The sequence below is a fragment of the Tinamus guttatus genome, unplaced genomic scaffold (genome assembly GCF_059628265.1).
Source record: "Tinamus guttatus ecotype Peru unplaced genomic scaffold, ASM5962826v1 Tinamus_guttatus_pri_ptg000018l, whole genome shotgun sequence".
Lineage (NCBI taxonomy): Eukaryota > Metazoa > Chordata > Aves > Tinamiformes > Tinamidae > Tinamus > Tinamus guttatus.
In genome coordinates, this window is record NW_028288552.1 from 1,772,632 (window position 1) to 1,789,808 (window position 17,177).

The window sequence follows — 17,177 nt, forward strand, 5'->3', positions numbered from 1 at the left end:
GGTGTTAATTTACTAATATATATGTATTTTATCTTAGTGTTGGCTTTGTATTGCTTGGTGCAGTTTTGATTTTAAACATGTGGTGTACAAAAAGAGCTCCAAAATGGCCCAGTCTTCATAAAAATAAGCTAGTTTGAACTTTGAGAAGAAAGCTGGTCTGGACTGGCAGTGCTTGATGGCACATCCACTGTGAGGACGCAGCAAACCCTGCTGTGGTTTAGGAGGCACCTGTAGCCTTAAGCTAAGACCAAGAGCAATGTGGAGATGACAGCCTCCTGGTTGCTTCCAGTAATTCCAGAGAGATTTGGACATCTGTCAGGGTGTGGCTGCAAAAATCTGGGAATGCTCAATGACCGTGTGAACAATACACTCACACTGCTAGCTGGCCTTCAAAGCTAAAGAGCTAATTTAGTAGTTAAAGAATGCAGTGTGCAGGATGTCCTAGCAATGTGTGCATCCAAAAAAAAAGTCCCGATTAGAAGAATCCCATTCATTTGGAACAGTAATGTACATTTGAATTTAAGGATGATTTCCAAGTAAGTGAGAAGCCAGTGCTTATCTGGTGGCCACTTCAATTACATCCCCAAGAGAAAGATCTCTATCCCCCACACCAGAGAGGCTTCCTCTTCCCCTGAGGGGGGAACACGGCTGCTCCCTCTGGAGTCCTCGTTTAGGAACTTGAGACACAGGCTTCGAGTTCCGTTGCACAGAGCCCAGTTTCTATCTCTAGCACTATGGCAGGTAATACTTACCGGCTAACCACACAGTATCAGCTTTATACATGGCTTGTAAGGCACTGTTGGACAGGAGCAGGCGCAATTAAAGACTTGCAACCTCACCGCAAAAAGAGAGGTGACCTTCCTCATCAGTGATAATGACAGCAGTCCCAGTACCTGTTCTGAGTGTCTTCTTGGTATATATGGACCACTAATAGCACCGTAATCAACAGCCAACTGCGCGCTCCTTTTATCAAATACAAGCTTTGCTATTTTTCCTCCTGCTAACATGTACACATGCAGAAGTGGAGGGAAAAAATCTTCATTCAAACATCTTATGGAAGTATTCCGCTGCTGTTCAGTAGCCTAAGAGCACCTCGGGCTAGCATCCCATCTCACGAACTTATTCCTGCCTCAGTCCTACAAGTAGTAAAATCCAGACTCATCATGAAGGGCATATATCAATATACAAACTAACACCTCCACCCTACTCATGCACTTCAAACATTTAATCGCAATCTATAGTATGAGCGTGGCTGGGGATTATTTTTATTATTATTTTTGGCTGGTTCTGCTTTTCTGCTCGATTCAGTTGAGTAAATACCGACAAGACGTAAATGGGGATTTTTGTGAAATGAAAGATGATTTTCTACTAATGATAATAACTGGCAGCGCTGGCAGATCTACAACAAGTAGCAGATTCACAATCATAGGAGAACATGAAAAAGATAGTTGAGCGACAACCAAGCTAACAGCGGCGGTGCTCTTTCTCGGGGAGCCGCAGCCCCTTGTGGGTGCGCTGCAGCCCCACGTCGAGGAGCCGCCTGTGGCGCGTGGCAGTGTCACCCCGCGGCGTCACCCCCGCCGCCCTGTGACGCCCTCGCCGCGGCTGTTGCGCCTGGCGCCGTCGCCGCGCGGCCTCAGTGCTGCGGCCGCCAGTGCCGGAGCGACGGTCGGCGCGTGCCTCGCTGGGAGCCTCGCTGCGTCCCGGCCCTCGGAGCGCGCCTCTGCTCCCGGCGCGGGGGCTCCGAGCCCGCGACCCCCCGCTCCCGCAGCCCGCCGGGGCTCAGCCCCGCCGCAGCTGTCCCGGCCGCGGCCCCTGCTCGGGGCTCGGCTCCTCTGCCACCGCCCGCACCGAGGCGGGGCCCGTCTCTCTCTGGCCCGTGTCCGCGTCCCCGCCGCAGCATGAAGCGCTTCCTGGCGCTCTTCGGCAAGGGGCGGGTGGGCGGCGGCGCCCCGGCGGCGCTTCCCTGGCCTGCGTGGGCGCTCGCTACGAGCTTCGCGAGGAGGAGCTGAGCGAGCTGCAACCGCGCGGCCGCCCGCGGAGACCTGGCTGCGCTGCGGCGGCTGCCGACACGCGGCCTCGACGGGCGCGACAAGGCCAAGCGGTGAGGGGGGCGGCGCCGGCCGGGGCTTTGCCGGCTCTTCGCGAGGGCCTGGCCGGGCGTGGAGGGCGCGTGTGCTCGAGGCTGCTGCGGGGAAGGCCGGGTGGCAGGCCCTGCCCCAGCAGCACCCGCCCGAGGCTGCTGTGCTGCTCTTGGAAAGCCCGTGGTCCCCCGGCGTGCGGCACTCTGTTGCCACGCAAGCGGTGCTGGCGCAAGCCGCAGGGCGCCTTGGCGAAGGCTGGAGGTGGCCAACCAAGCCTGGGTGGTCCTTGCTGGGCAGCGTGGGTGGTGCTGTTGGAGGCAGCGGGCGGTTGCGCGGGCAGAGGGGATGGAGGGGCAGCCGCTTGCGCCCCGGCAGCGTGGGACTGCGTGGGCAGACCGCTGTGCCTGGGCGCAGGAGCCCCTTTGCAGGGGAAGCGGGTGCGGAGCTGCGGAAGCGGGTGCTGCGTGGGGTGGGGGTGACTTTTCCTAGCCCCTCCCTCTGGGCTTGGGGTGTGCAGCTGCTGCCGTTGCTGCCGGAATGGGCGACTCTTTCTAAGCTGCTCTTGTGGCTGCGGACAGCGGTGGCCCTAGGCCCGGGACAGAGGCAGGAGCGGTGTGTGCAGCTCGGCGCGTGTGTGCGTGTTAATGGAATGTGTTGCCTTTGTAGGACACCCCTGCATCTCGCTTGCGCTAATGGGCACTCGGAGATCGTGTCCTATTTAGTGGAGAAGAAGTGCAAGCTGGATGCGCGGGACGGCTACAAGAGATCTCCACTGATGAAGGTACGTGGAGCACGGGAGAGCTGTTGAGGGAGGGCTTCCAAGCTGCACCCAGAGCGCTGCGTCTCTGGGGTGATGCGTGATGTTGGGACAGGTGGAGACTGTGTTGCGATTGGCGCAGAATGGGCCCACGTTGCCTCCTCGGGGAAGGCCGGGGTTGCTTTGTGCGGTTGGCCGGCTGTGGGAGCGCTGAGGGAGGGAAACGTAGTTGCTGGGAAGGCTTCCTTTTCTTTGCCGTGTTGCTTGCAGGCAGTGCAGTGCCAGCAAGAAGAATGCGTGGCCATTCTGCTGGCGCGTGGTGCCAACCCTAATCTTGCCGACGTTACCGGCAACACTGCCCTTCACCTGGCTGTCCTTGCTCGTAACACCTCTCTAGCAGGGCAGCTAGTGGAGCACAGCGCCCTTCTCGAGGCTAAGGATAAGGTAAGTGTAGAATGTGGGTGAGGCTGCTCTCGGAAAGAGAGAGTGGCTTTCCCTGGCTGTTTGGTTCTGACTGGGGGCGCTTTATGCTTGCAGATGGGCTGCACGCCCCTTGCCCTTGCCGTGTCGGGTGGTCACGGCGAGATGGTGGAGTTCCTGCTTGGCAAAGGAGCTGATGTGAACGCTCGAGACCAGTCTGCCAGGTGAAGGGCTTGTCCGAAGAGCGTGTCCGGAGGCCCCGTTCCTTCCGAGTTGTGCTGTGCTTCCATGTAGCTGCCTTTGCTTTGCTTCTGCCTGTGGGAAAGGGGGAAGCAATTGTTGTGGGAGCAAAGAGGGCTGAAAGGCATGCGAGTGAAATGTCTGCGTTGGCTCCGAGCTTTCCTCTCCTCTTTTGGATGCTCTAGGACCCCTTTAATGCGGGCTGCTTCGACTGGGAACAGGAGCATCCTAGACACTCTTCTTCGCCATGGTGCTGATCTTTCCCAGAAAGATGTTGCTGGGTGGACGGCGGAGGAGTATGCTAGGACTTTTCTGCATGCTCGGTAAGTGCTTTAGGTGACGTTAGAGTTGCTAAGGTGTGTGAATGTGCGTGTTGGCTTATGGACGCTCTTGTTAAGAGCAGCAAGGTTTAATGATGTGTGGAGACGTCTGTGGAAGCTGGGCAAAAGGGCATGTTCTGGAACATGTAGTGTCAAGTGTGAACCGGGAGGTTTTCCTTGACTCCACCCCGACTGCTCGGTCAGGTTTCAAGTTGGTGGTGCTGAGCTGAGCTGTGAGCAATAGCGAGCCTGAAAAGTGTGCTTTGGGCAAGTGGAGTGTATACGAGGCCCTCCCCAGAGCAGCGCATGAGACCAAATGCAGAGGTCCTTTCTTCTGCCGCTTCCCCTCGCCCTGGGCCTGTAGCAAGGGGAGCAGGAAGGGCGGGTGTGCGTGGGTATGTGTAACTAGCCCGTATGTGTCAGCTTGCCAGATGGCTCTGAATAGCCGTAGCAGTGGAGAAGCAGTGGCTCGTTGTGTCCTAGAAGAGCCGTGTACAAGGATGCCGTTGGTTTTGGTGACAGTCCTTCCTTTCTTCCTGTCTGCAGCGTTAGTGAAGAGCTGGCAGAGTGCGCGCAGAGGGCGCGTGCAGGCGGCCCAGTAGGCATGGCAGGACTCAGCTCGCCTCCCGGAGCAGGAGCTGCTGCCTCTGCATCGGGCGCCTGTGCTGCGGCCAGCGGAGGTAGGATCCTTAAGCGTGGAGGAACTGCTGGGGCTCTGCGTGTGCGTGTGCGTGTGGTGCGAGTAGTTGAGCACTTCATTAGCTTCCTATCCCGTCAGCGCCCCGCAGCGTTTGCTAACTGTCTGCTCCCAACGCGTGTTTGTCCCATGCTAGTATTTTGTTGAGGAAGCTTAGAAGGAAATGTAAGGGCAGTGTTGATTTTCTTTGCTAATGTCCTTTGAGGGGAAGGGGGTTAGAATTCAGTAGGGTGCGAGAAGTCAAGGGCAGGTTGGGGCCTGCTTTCGTCCCTGCTGTCTTGTGTGACTGTTCCCCTGCAGCGTGGCCTGCAGAAGTGCCTGTGTTAGGTGCTTGTGGGCCGTGTTGACTTCTGAAGGTCTGACATGCTAAGAATTAATCGTGTCAATTAATGTTTTCACAGTGGGAGAGGAGCTTTCCCGTGAATGCTTTGTATGGTGAGGCTTGAACAAGCGCTTTCCCCCAATCCTTTCCCCTGCCTCAGAAGAGGAGAGCCTGGAGAGAGACACAGTCCTTCTTGTCTTAACTTTTCAAGCGTTCAAGATACTGATGACGAGGAGAGCGAGGACAACTCCGTTCCTGCCTCCGAATTAGAAAGACGCCGTTTAGCTGCCAAGGTGAAGTGGCCCAAGAGGCAGAATTTCTGTGGAATGAGTGAGTGGTTTGGAGGGCTGAGCTGTGTGGATTTGAGCGAAAGGGCGCTTGCAGTGCGGTGGCTTTGCTCCTGCAAAGCGGTCTCCTGCCTGGCCCCCTTCCTGCTGCTGTGAGCTACTTCCTCCAAGTCTGGTAGCCGTGGCAGAGCACGCAGCAGTCTGGTGGTCGGGGGCAGAAGAGCACTAGGTGACAAGAGAAATGACCGCACAGTCTTGATGTGCGTGAGATTTCTAGAGAATGAAAGTTGATGAGCTCCTAGATTACCTGTTCCTTTGTCCTGCAGACCTTGCTGTCGGTTTCCAGGAACAAAGGGGTGGTAGAATTGTGACTGATGTGGGAGAAAGGCATTTATTGTTCCAAGTGTGCTGAGATGCTTCATCCCCTGGCTCTCTTGTCCTCCTTGTGAGGTTCCTCAAGTGTGCTCAGCAGGGAGCTCCTGTAGCCGGTGTCTTTGTCTCCTGGCACATGGGAATGGCATTCCAGGCTCACGTGCGCCTGATCTCCCGCTGCCTGTTTCCCCTCTGATGATGTCTCTTTATTTTTGCTGTTTCTCCTGCAGAAGAGGTGTTTGGCACTGGGACTGTGCAGCGATTCTGAGGATTCCGAGGATGATGCTGGAAGGCACCCTGCAGTGCTGGAGATGCAGGCAAGATTTCCTTCTTCTCCTGGTTGCCCTCTTGTCAGTGAGCTTTGAGAGAGTGTCGCAGATGCCGTCTGCGAGGAGCTACTGCAGCACAGGGAGATGTGCTAGTGGGTTGAAGAGTGCCCGTGAGGAAAGGGAGGGAAGCTGGACTAAGGCTGTTGGAGAAGCAGGCAGCTGTTGCTTGTCCTGGGTGAAAAGAAGGGGCAGATGGGGAGTGTGCTCGTGCGTGTCACCGTGTTGTTGAAGCTGGAGTCAGAGTGTGTCTAGGCCATGCTTGTGAGGGGCAGAGCAGCATGTCTGTGGTGCTGGCTATTGCTGTCTGCCCAAAGGCATTCCTGTGGAAAACCTGCAGGCCTTTCTTTGCAGCAGACAAGAGAGAACTCTCCTGTGTAGTAACCCAGGGAAATGAAGCATTTTGCAAAGTGTGAATTGCCGCTGCAGAAGATGCTTCTTTCTGTTCTTTGCAACACTTTTTTTTTTTTTTCCTGACCTCTCTTAGGAAGCATCGTCTGAAAAGGATGGAGAGGAAGGTGCTGGTGGTCCTCAGGATAAAGATGCTGCAGGATCAGTGGCTGGTGAGAAGGGTGAGTTAGTAAACACGGGTCCTGCTGTGTGTTTGCTCGCTGGGGCTTGCCTGATGGAGGAGAGCAGCAGAGTGAAAGAAGCACTCATGGTGTGCCCTTCCTTCTTTCCCTTGTAGATGTTTCCTTGGCAGCGGGAGCGGAGCAGGAGAAAGACGGAGACTCCCTCTTGGATTCTGAGGTGCTTTCTGTTGGTTTTTGTTGTTGCAGAGGAGCGGGGGAAAGGGTGTGTGTGCTCCTGCATATTTGAATGTAGGTGAATGTAGGCTCAGCCTGTGTCCAGGCTGCACTTCTGAGAGTCTCTGTTGAAGAGGAACATCATGTCTGTGACACTGGGTATTGCTGTGCACAGAAACATCCTCCTAAGGGAGGAGTGCAGTCCTTGTAAAAGAAAAGTGAGAACGTTTTTCCCTGTACAGGTACAGGGAATAGAAGTACTTTGCACGGTGTCCTTTCCTGTGCAACGGGTGCTTCTTTCTGTTCCTTCCAACTCTTTTGGCTGGCCTCTTTCAGGAGGAATCACCTGCACGGGATGGGGAGGAAGCAGCAGGTGGTCCTCAAGTTGCAAATGCTGCAGCAGCCCTCCCTGTCAGTAGAGGTGAGTTCAGAAGCGTTGAGCCCCTGTGTTTGTTTGCTCCTTGGTCTGAGTCAGTGAATGCTGGTGATGAGCTGCTGCTGAGATGGGAAAGCCCCAGTTCTGCCCTTGCCAGCAAATGCCAGGGCAGAGGGGAAGGTCAAGTGAGGAAGATGTTTTGTGGAAGTGCTGGAGTGCAAGGAGTGTTATTTCGTGGTGACTTCCTGCCTGTGTGAGCATGTGGGAGGAAGGGTGAGAACACAGTGGTGCGGCTCAGAGTGAGGATGCTCTTGAATGACGCTGCTTTTTCTTCTTTTTTTAAACACTCTAGTAACAGCATTATCTGTCCCTTGGCTGTGGGTGTTGCCTGATGGAGGAGAGCAGCAGAGTGAGAGAAGCACTCATGGTGTGCCCTTCCTTATTTCCCTTGCAGATGTTCCATCGGCAGCAGGAGCGGAGCCGGAGGAGGACAACGATTCTCCCTGGGATTCTGAGGTGCTTTCAGCGGGGGGCACAGTGGGTTCCCCGTGGGGGGATCTTCTCAGGAGGTTGCTCTGGGTGTGGGCCCTGCACCGAGGAGGCTCTGCTCCTTCTTTGGCTGCTTCTGCCACACGTTTGTTCCAGTGAACTGGAGCAGCTTTAGCTGTGTGCAAGCTGCTCCACGAGGCTTGTGAGGAAGCAGGGTCTGGGAATGTCCGAGCTCTCATAGCAAGTGGCCCTTGCATGGGATTTGTAGTGCAATACTCAAAGGGTCCAGATTCTGGCTCTGCAAGAGTTTGGTGGGGTTGCTGTTTCTTTGCCAAAGTATCCATGAAAAGGACAGTGTATGGAATCCTGCAGCCAAGTAAGAAGCCCAACAGCAATAACGTGGGTTTTGACTTGGAGCGCTGTTTTGGGTAAAAAAGTGCAAGGGAGGAAAGAGGCGGAGTTGGACTAAGGTTACTGAAAAGCAGGCAACTGTTGGTTTTCATTGGTGCAAAGGAGAGGGGAAAGGGTGTGTGTGCTCCTGGGTATTGGAACGTGGGTGAAGGCAGGCTGAGACTGTGCGCAGGCTGCGCTTGTGAGGGTCTCTTCAGAAGCAGAAGAGCACATATGTGACATTGGGTACTGCTGTCTACTCAAACGTCTTCTCAAGGGAGGAGTTGCAGGCCTCAAAGAAAGGAAGTCAGACCATTTTTCCCTGTGTGGGTAGAGGGAAGTAGTTTGCAGGGTGTCTATTGCCTGCACAGGGAGTGCTTCTTTCTGTTCTTTGCAACTGTTTTGGCTGGCCTCTTTCAGGACGAAGCACCTGCAAGGGATGGAGAGGAGGCCGCTGATGGTCCTCAGGATACAAACGCTGCAGGAGCCCCAGCTTGTGTGCGAGGTGAGTTGAAGGGCACGTTGAAGGCCACGTCTTGTTTGGTGGCTGTGAGGGCCAATGCATGGAAACGGTGCCGTGCTTGTGAGACGGGGCAGCCCCGATTCTGCCCTTGCCACCAAAGGAGAGGGCGGAGGGCACGTCAGCTGAGGGAGGCGTTTTGTGGTAGTGCTGGAGTGCAAGGAGCACTGTTTCTTGGTGACTCGCTGCGCACGTGGGGATATTTTGTGTAGTGCTTTGAGGACCCCTCCGTTGCGATGCGAATGGACTGTGGGTGCCAGACTCTGGAGCGCGAGTTTGGGAGAGCAGCTGCCCGCACGGCTCCCTCCTCCAGGACTCCGGCCTTGCAGAGCCGCGTTTGGGTGCTCGCTGCCCCTCTGTTGGCTGTTGGTTGTAGCTGTGTGAGCTGTCCTGCTGGGCTTGGGCGACTTCTGCTGCAGAGAAGGGCTGGGGAAGGGGTGAGAACACAGTGGTGCGGCTGAGCGTGAGGATGCTCTTGAATGACGCTGCTTTTTCTTCTTTTTTTGAAGACTCTAGTAACAGCATTATCTGTCCCTTGGCTGTGGGTGTTGCCTGACGGAGGAGAGCAGCAGAGTGAAAGGAGCACTCATGGTGTGCCCTTCCTTATTTCCCTTGCAGATGTTTCCTTGGCAGCGGGAGCGGAGCAGGAGAAAGACGGAGACTCCCTCTTGGATTCTGAGGTGCTTTCTGTTGGTTTTTGTTGTTGCAGAGGAGCGGGGGAAAGGGTGTGTGTGCTCCTGCATATTTGAATGTAGGTGAATGTAGGCTCAGCCTGTGTCCAGGCTGCACTTCTGAGAGTCTCTGTTGAAGAGGAACAGCATGTCTGTGAGACTGGTTATTGCTGTGCACAGAAACATCCTCCTAAGGGAGGAGTGCAGGCCTTGTAAAAGAAAAGTGAGAACGTTTTTCCCTGTACAGGTACAGGGAATAGAAGTACTTTGCACGGTGCCCTTTCCTGTGCAACGGGTGCTTCTTTCTGTTCCTTCCAACTCTTTTGGCCGGCCTCTTTCAGGAGGAATCACCTGCACGGGATGGGGAGGAAGCAGCAGGTGGTCCTCAAGTTGCAAATGCTGCAGCAGCCCTCCCTGTTAGTAGAGGTGAGTTCAGAAGCGTTGAGCCCCTGTGTTTGTTTGCTCCTTGGTCTGAGTCAGTGAATGCTGGTGATGAGCTGCTGCTGAGATGGGAAAGCCCCAATTCTGCCCTTGCCAGCAAATGCCAGGGCAGAGGGGAAGGTCAAGTGAGGAAGATGTTTTGTGGAAGTGCTGGACTGCAAGGAGTGTTATTTCGTGGTGACTTCCTGCCTGTGTGAGCATGCGGGAGGAAGGGTGAGAACACAGTGGTGCGGTTCAGAGTGAGGATGCTCTTGAATGACGCTGCTTTTTCTTCTTTTTTTTTAAACACTCTAGTAACAGCATTATCTGTCCCTTGGCTGTGGGTGTTGCCTGATGGAGGAGAGCAGCAGAGTGAGAGAAGCACTCATGGTGTGCCCTTCCTTATTTCCCTTGCAGATGTTCCATCGGCAGCAGGAGCGGAGCCGGAGGAGGACAACGATTCTCCCTGGGATTCTGAGGTGCTTTCAGCGGGGGGCACAGTGGGTTCCCCGTGGAGGGATCTTCTCAGGAGGTTGCTCTGGGTGTGGGCCCTGCACCGAGGAGGCTCTGCTCCTTCTTTGGCTGCTTCTGCCACACGTTTGTTCCAGTGAACTGGAACAGCTTTAGCTGTGTGCAAGCTGCTCCACGGGGCTTGTGAGGAAGCAGGGTCTGGGAATGTCCGAGCTCTCATAGCAAGTGCCTTATTAGAAATGCATAGTGCGTGCTCCAAGCTTTTTCTTCCTATGTGTGTAACTATTTCATTAGGATAGTATTGGAGAGCTGGGTGAGGAGCTTGCTGATGCTCCTAAAAAGCAGTCGCCAGCAGAAGCCTTGCTGGAAGCTGCCCCACGTTCCTGCCAGGACCTGGAGGAAGAGCAAGGGCAGCTGCAGAAGGAGTTGGCCAGGGTTAAAGGCAAGGTAGGCAAATGCCATAACAACAATAATGAGCGTAACAGGGCTGTTCTTCCTCTGTAAATGATGAGAAGGACAAGGCAGCATTCTGAGCACAGGTACAAGTGAGATGTGATGAAGTCAGTAGTTCCGCACTGCCGTAACCCATGAGGGCGGTGGAGCCTTGAGCGGAACGACGTGCTCTTCTTCATGTGCTGTGCTGTGCAGGGCAGTGTAGTTTGAGAGCTGCAGAAAGCGCTCTTTTCCCTTGTCAGTCGGAGCTGTCTGCTTGTAGAAAATCAGGATGGGGACAGGAGAGGTCAATAGGAAAGAGGGTGAAGCACCAGAGTTTGGGAGATTTGACTTGGGAGTCAAAGCAGTGTGTACGATGCTGAAGATGAAGCTCACTCCCATGGTTCCTGGTTTGACAGTTGCAGGAATCGGAAGAGCGGCGTCTCCAGTCTGAGCGGTCTGTTGAGGAGTTGAAGAGAGCCCTGGCAGAGAAGCAAAGAGAATCAATGGCTGCTTCCCCGCAAGAGCAAGAACGTGGCACACTGCTCTTCACCATAAAGCTCTTGAGGGAAAAAGTTGGACGGTGAGGAAGTGCCAGAGTGAAGCAAGGCTTTGCTTTGTGGGCTGGTGTAAAGGCAACGGGATTACCTTGCTGCATCCCAGCAAGGGAATGTGGGACTTGGAGGGAGGCTTTTGCTTGAGATGTTGTTAGTTCACAGTGTGGAGTGGGTATGTGTGCTCTGTGGGGTTCCCATACTGAGCCCTATGTTTCCTTTGAAGGCTTGAGTTTGAAAAAACAGGGCTGGAGGTGACAGCGCGCCATGAGACTGCCAGGGTGGAAGCTCTTCAGAAAGAGCTGCGCAGCTCTGCCTCTGTAAGCGACTCCTGACCTTTCCTTTTCATGAGCTCCTGAGCCTACTTGTGTGTGTGTGTGTGGACAGTTAGAGAAGAGATTGCGTGGCCTTGGAGTGTGCTGTGGAAGGGGAAGTGTCTGCCTGCAAATGGACACGGTGCACAAGTGTGCACTGTGCTGCTCTGCAGAGTGTTTGCCTCATTCTGTGTGTGTGAAAAGGCCTGGTCCAAGTGTGGCTCTCGGGTGGAGAGAGACTTTTGTCCAGAGTCTGACAATGGCTGGAAGGGAATGAAGGCGGGGGTAGGAGTGAGGGGTAGGGAGATGCCTGAGAAAGGTCTGGGTGATGGGAGAAGGGGAAGAAACATAGTAGTCCTTTGGGGAGCTACTTCTCGGAAGAGTCGTGTAATGTAACAGGAAAAGCAAAAGCACAGTGCACGGTGCAAGGCTTTTCCTGCGATGCGTGTCCTTATTCCATCAGGGCAGGGTCAGGGAGCTGGAGCAGGAGCTCGCCGATGCCCGCAGAAAGCAGGCGCTGTCCGAAGCCTCGCTGGAAGCTGCCACGCGTGCTCGCCGGGAGCTGGAGGAGGAGAAAATGCAGTTGCAAAAGGAGTTGGCCAGGGTTAAAGGCAAGGTAGGCAAAGGCTGTGACTAGCCCGAGGACCCTGACAACCCTGTTTTCCCCTGTAACCAATGAACAAGCAGCGGGATGGGAGAGGCCAGTATGAAAGAGGACGAAGCAACAGGGTTTTTCAGAGGTGACCTGCGAGTGAAAGCAGGTGCCTTGAGTGTGTGAAGAGGAAGCTGACTAGCGTGGGTCCTGGTTTGACAGTTGCAGGAGCTGGAAGAGCAGCTTCTCCAGTCTGAGCGGTGTGTTCAGAATTTGAAGAGAGCCCTGGCAGAAAAGCAAAGGGAAGCATTGGCTTTGTCTCAGCAACTGCAAGAATGCAAGAAGGCCTGCTTGGAAATGGAGAGCCTAAAAGTGCTGAAAGACAAAGTGGAAAGGTAAGGAGTTGGCACAGTGAAGCAAGGCTGTGCTTTGTGGGAGGGTGTAAAGGCAACGGGGTTAGCTTGCTGCTTGAGAGCAAGCAAATCTGGGATTTGGAGGGAGGTGTTTGCTTGAGATACCGTCAGTTCACAGTTTGGAGTGGGTGTCTGTGCTCCACTGGGTTCCCATACTGAGACCTATGTTTCCTTTGAAGGCTTGAACTTGAGAATGGGAGGCTGGAAGGCAGAGCTCACCAACAGACAGCTAAAATCGAAGCTCTTCAGAAAGAGCTGCACAGCTTTGCCTCTGTAAGCTACTCCTGCCCTTTCATTTTCACAGGATCTAATATGAAGCCCTGGGTTTGTGGATTAGAGTCATGTGTGCAGTTCAATAACAGCACGTGCATCTGAGCAGATTGCTGGCATTTTCTTAAACACAGATGCACGTGGATGTCTGCAGTCTGTGTTTATGTGCTGTTCCAAGGAGAACAGTACTTGGCCATTTTGAACTCATAGGAAGCCACGAGCTTAAAGACGAGCTGGCAAAGCTTAGCTGTTGGCAGCAGACAGAGAGCAGACATCAGCTGTGCAGAGGCACAGTGGTGTGGACAAAATAAGTTATGTTTAGGTTCACTCTGAAGCCTGAAGCAGCTCTGTAATGTAACAGGAAAGAAGAGAAAGCGGAACCTGTGGTCCAAGCCTTTTCTTCCTATGCATGTAACTATGTCCACAGGACACGGCCAGACAGCTGGAGCAGGAGCTTGCTGAGGCTCGTCGAAAGCAGCTGATGTCAGAAGCCTCTCTGGAAGCTGCCACACGTGGTTGCAAGGACCTGGAGGAAGAGAAAGGGCAGTTGCTAAAAGAGTTGGACAGGCTTAAGGGCAAGGTAGGCAAAAACAGTAACTACCTTAATGAGCCTGACAATGTTGTTTTTCCCTGGCAAATGATGAACAAGCAGAGGGCAGTATTCTGAGAACAGGTGCCAGGGGGACCTGAGCAAGTCAGTCATTGCGGCCTGTCATAACCCACGAAGTGGGTGAAAGCTGGAACCAAATGACCTGCTCTTCCTCCTCCACCGGGCAGGGTGCTGTAGTGTGAGAGCTGCAGAAAGCAGCATCCCTCCTGGATAGGTGGGGCTTTGCATGGTCCACGTGAAGCAGCATCTCAGGCAGGTGCTCTGAATGGTCGCGCTGGCTGAGCCTGCACTGGGCCTCACGTCCACAGCGGAGATTGAAGGGCCTCAAAGTGACTCACTTGCCTAGTGCAATAGCCCTGGTGCCTAAGTTTGGCAAGGTCTTTGCTGTGCACTCCCTGTGGAAGGAAGCGGATTGGTGTTGGGGCGGTTTTGGGGACTGCTTGTAGGAAGACAAGATGGGGATGGAAGAGGCTAGCAGGAGAGAGGGCAAGGCAAGAGGATTTGGGAGAGATGACTTGGGAGTCAAAGCACTTGGCTTGTCTGTATGTAAATGCAGCCGAGTAGCGTGGGTGCTGGTTTGACAGTTGCAGGAGTCGGAAGAGCAGCGCCTTCAGAGTGAGCATTGTGTTGAGGAGTTGCAGGCGGCCCTGTCAGAAAAGGAGAGGGAAGCAATGGCTTCTTCCAAGCAACTGCAAGAGCTTGTGGAAGCCTCCTTGGAAAGAGCTAGCCTAAAGCAGCTGGAAGAACGAGTGGGACGGTAAGGAACTGCCCCGGTGAAGCAAGGCTTTGCCTGCCGGGGTGGTGTAAAAGCAAGAGGAAGAGCTGGCTGCATGGCAGCAAGCCCATCCAGAATTTGGAGGGCCGTTATTTCACAGTGCTGTCTCCCTGTGTTTCCTTCAAGGCTTGAGCTTGAAAAGGTGAGGCTGGAAGGGAGAAGCGACCAACACACGGCTCGAATTGAAGCCCTGCAGAAAGAGCTGCACAGCTCTGCCACTGTAAGCTCCTCCTCAGCTTTCTTCTTCATGAGCTCCTGAGCCTAGCTGTGTGTGTATGTGGGGACATTCTGGGAAGAGATTTTCCTGGGGAGCCCAGGGGGACATCATTTCTGGCAGTCCGCAGGGGATCGGCTCTGCTTTGTCCCTCTCCAAGGCCTTCTGGTGTTGAGAGGTTCCCTGGCTACTGTGCGGCCTGAGCAGCGTGCGAGGAGAGGCTTTGACACTCATGTGCTGCTTTGACCGCCTGCTGCTTTTTAGCTGTCCTGGTGCTTAAGCCCTCAGGCAGTAGCACTTGTTGCTGCCCTAAGGGCGAGTTAGCTCGTGGAATTGCTTTGGTGCCAAGCAAAGCCCGAAGCGGCATCCTCAGGCTGTGACAAGGGAGACTTCATTGCCAAACCTCTGACACCTTCCCTGTTTACTGACTGTGGATTCCTTGGCTCGAAGGTGTCAATCCATAAAGGAATGGCACAGGCGTAGGCAGTGCTGTGTGCTTGGGCCAAGTTAGGAGACAAGCCCTTAATGAAGGAGAACTGCTCCAGGGCTCAAACTGGGGGTCGATTGTAAAGGAGTAGTGAGATGGAGAAATGTTGGTGGCATTTCGCTTCGCTAATACCCCTTGAATGAGGTGCAAGCGTGAGTCCGGGAAGCATCAGTGTGGCTTTTTTGTTCCTTAGGTTCATAAGAGCCTGGAAGATCTGCTCTCTGCCTTACAGACAAGACACGTGCCTCTGAAAGAAGACAAATATCAGCAGGTACATGAAGGGTTGCTCTGACTTCCCTCTTCCAGTCGATGATTTTCTTTCCTTTTGGGTGCGTGCAGGCAGCTACACTGTTCAAGAGCTCTGTAACCTTGAACGCCCAGGACTGTTGCCTAGTGATGGCGGCTGATTCCCCTGAAGCTCGAACTTAAGCTCTGCTGTCCACTGATGTGGATAGCTAAGTACCACCTGCTGGTGCCAGGGGGACAGAGGAAGCTGTTTCTCAGGCTCTTTTGCACTTTTTACTGAGCTGCGTATGTGCTTTCTCCTTCCTGTGTGCAAAGTGTGAGAGTGAAGGAAAGGCAGTGAAGAAGGGGGCAGAGAGGAAACAAGCAGCGGAAGCCCAGCTGGAGGAGGCAGTGAAGAAAAACATGGAACTGCAGGAAGAATGCAGCAGGTATGGCTTTTTAGCATTTGTAAGAAATACCGGCTAAGCTGGGAGTCAAGGTTCCTTTAATTGACTCAGAGACTATGAGTACGTAACGGTTTGTGAGCAACCTCAAAGGGAATGCTTCTTGTGTTTTGGGGGTTTTTTTGTTTGTTTATTTATTTGTTTGTTTGTTTTTCCCATGGCTTTCCTATTTTACTCCCTAATTGGCTGTGCAGGTCCAAGAGGCTTCTGGAGAAAGCTCTGAAGAAACTAAGGACCTATGAGAGGTGCGAGAGCGAGTCCCAGCTGAATCTACAGGCCAAGCTGAAGGACGCACCTTCTGGAGGGGGCAGCGAAGATGACATATTAAGAACAAAGGTGAGCTGTGGTTCGTTGTTTCTGTGTGTTTGTTTTGGAAAGCTGTCTCGTTTCTTCTCCTGACTTCTGTATTCACGTGCACGTTCACGTGGTGGCTGTGTTTGGAAATGAAGGGGCTTTCTTCTGATCCCTGGAAACGTCTAACTAATCATTCCGAAAGGGCAGGAGTGCCGCGGTGCCAGGGTGGTGGTGTGGAAAAGGTGAATTTCTGAGGAGAGAGGAAACCGTTAGAGTAGCAGTTGACCTTTGGGGACTTCTGGAAACCTGATACTTCCTAAAAGTTCTTGGAAAGAAGCTGCCGCTTGGATCCAGAGCGAATAGGGCTTCTTTGTCCATGGCTTAGAAAGCTGCTTTCTGGAGGAGTGTTGACAAAGTCAGGCAATGCTGACTGTGAGACAAGTCTGGAAGACCCCTGGCAGCCCCGCTGCATGCAAAACACCCCACGTGATGTGTGCTCCTGAGGAAAGGAGAAGGAGCCTAGCTCTGTGGATGTGTGATCTTCTGGGAGTGAAGCCTTTATTGGCTAGGGGAGTGCTGGAGGAGACCTGAGAAGGGCGGGAAACTTGAGGTGGTCTTTTGGGAAACCTTTAAAAGAGGTGCTGCTTTTGGCAGAGGAGCATGGCTTTCACTTGGTTTTAAAACGGAGCGAGCTGGTGACAAGCAGAGTCTCAGCGCACAGCCTGCAGGGTCTGCAAAGAACTGCGTATGCTTAAGGCTGTCTGTGCCTTGGCTGTGTGCAGGTGCAGGAACTTTGCAAGCGGCTCTCTGCAGAGCAGAGAAACTCAAGGCAGCTCAAGAAAGCAAACGAAGGTTTGCGGGAAGAGTTGGCTTGCATGCATGGGAGCCATGCACAGCTGCGGAAGAGGAAGCGGCAGCTGGAAGAAGAGGTGGCTGCCCTCCGGTGCCGTGTAGAGACCAGCACGCCAGACCTCAGCCACATCAAAGAGCACAAAAGAGAGACTGAAGAAAAGGCCGAGCGACAACTAAGGCAAAAACTACGGGAAGTCAATCTCTTTCTGCAGGTAAGCGTACTTGGCACTGGCATGCACAGTCCATTTGTGCCTTTTCCTTCATCTCTTCTGTACCAGTGTCCTTCTCCACTGTGTCCAGCTTGTGCTGGTCAGGGCTGTGGGTTCATGGGCTCTTTATATCTGGAGGAGTCTGTTGAAGGCCGTGAGCTTGTGGAACGCTTGTCCTCAGCCATTCCGGGCATCACCATCTTTTTGCACATTAGTGCCTGGAGAATCAGGGAACAGCGTTAAGAGAAGGGACTAGCGTCTTGCCGAGAGAGAGGTGGCTACTTAGTCCGAGCTTTGATTGGAAACCAAAATACATAAACGTTGTGCTAAGAGCAGGTTTCCACCAGTGAACAGAAAGCATTGCGTAACGTGGTGCCTCTGGCTGCGGCCGTGGATTCTTGAGGGCAGTGAGGAGGCGCCTGAGTAAGGCTGTGCTCTTCCAAGGGGGTGTGTGGAAACTGTCGTCGGGCATGGGGGGAAAGTTCTTCTTCCCTGGAGGCTGAAATGGCACCATCTGCTTCAGACACAGGCAGCCACCCAGGAGCAGGTGGAACAAGCTTCCCT

The 17,177-nt window shown here is 53.8% G+C and overlaps 1 protein-coding gene and 1 pseudogene across 1 annotated transcript; both read left to right on the forward strand.

Moving 5' to 3' along the window:
* Positions 1-2,733: 2,733 nt before the first annotated feature.
* On the forward strand, positions 2,734-3,489 carry LOC148596296 (uncharacterized). The gene is made up of 3 exons (XM_088524150.1): positions 2,734-2,865; positions 3,112-3,285; positions 3,379-3,489. Exons 1-3 carry the CDS (start codon positions 2,734-2,736, stop codon positions 3,487-3,489), a joined length of 417 nt encoding a protein of 138 aa, XP_088380276.1.
* An 11,722-nt stretch (positions 3,490-15,211) lies between these two features.
* Positions 15,212-16,869, forward strand: LOC148596297 (ankyrin repeat domain-containing protein 26-like; annotated as a pseudogene).
* Positions 16,870-17,177: the final 308 nt, after the last annotated feature.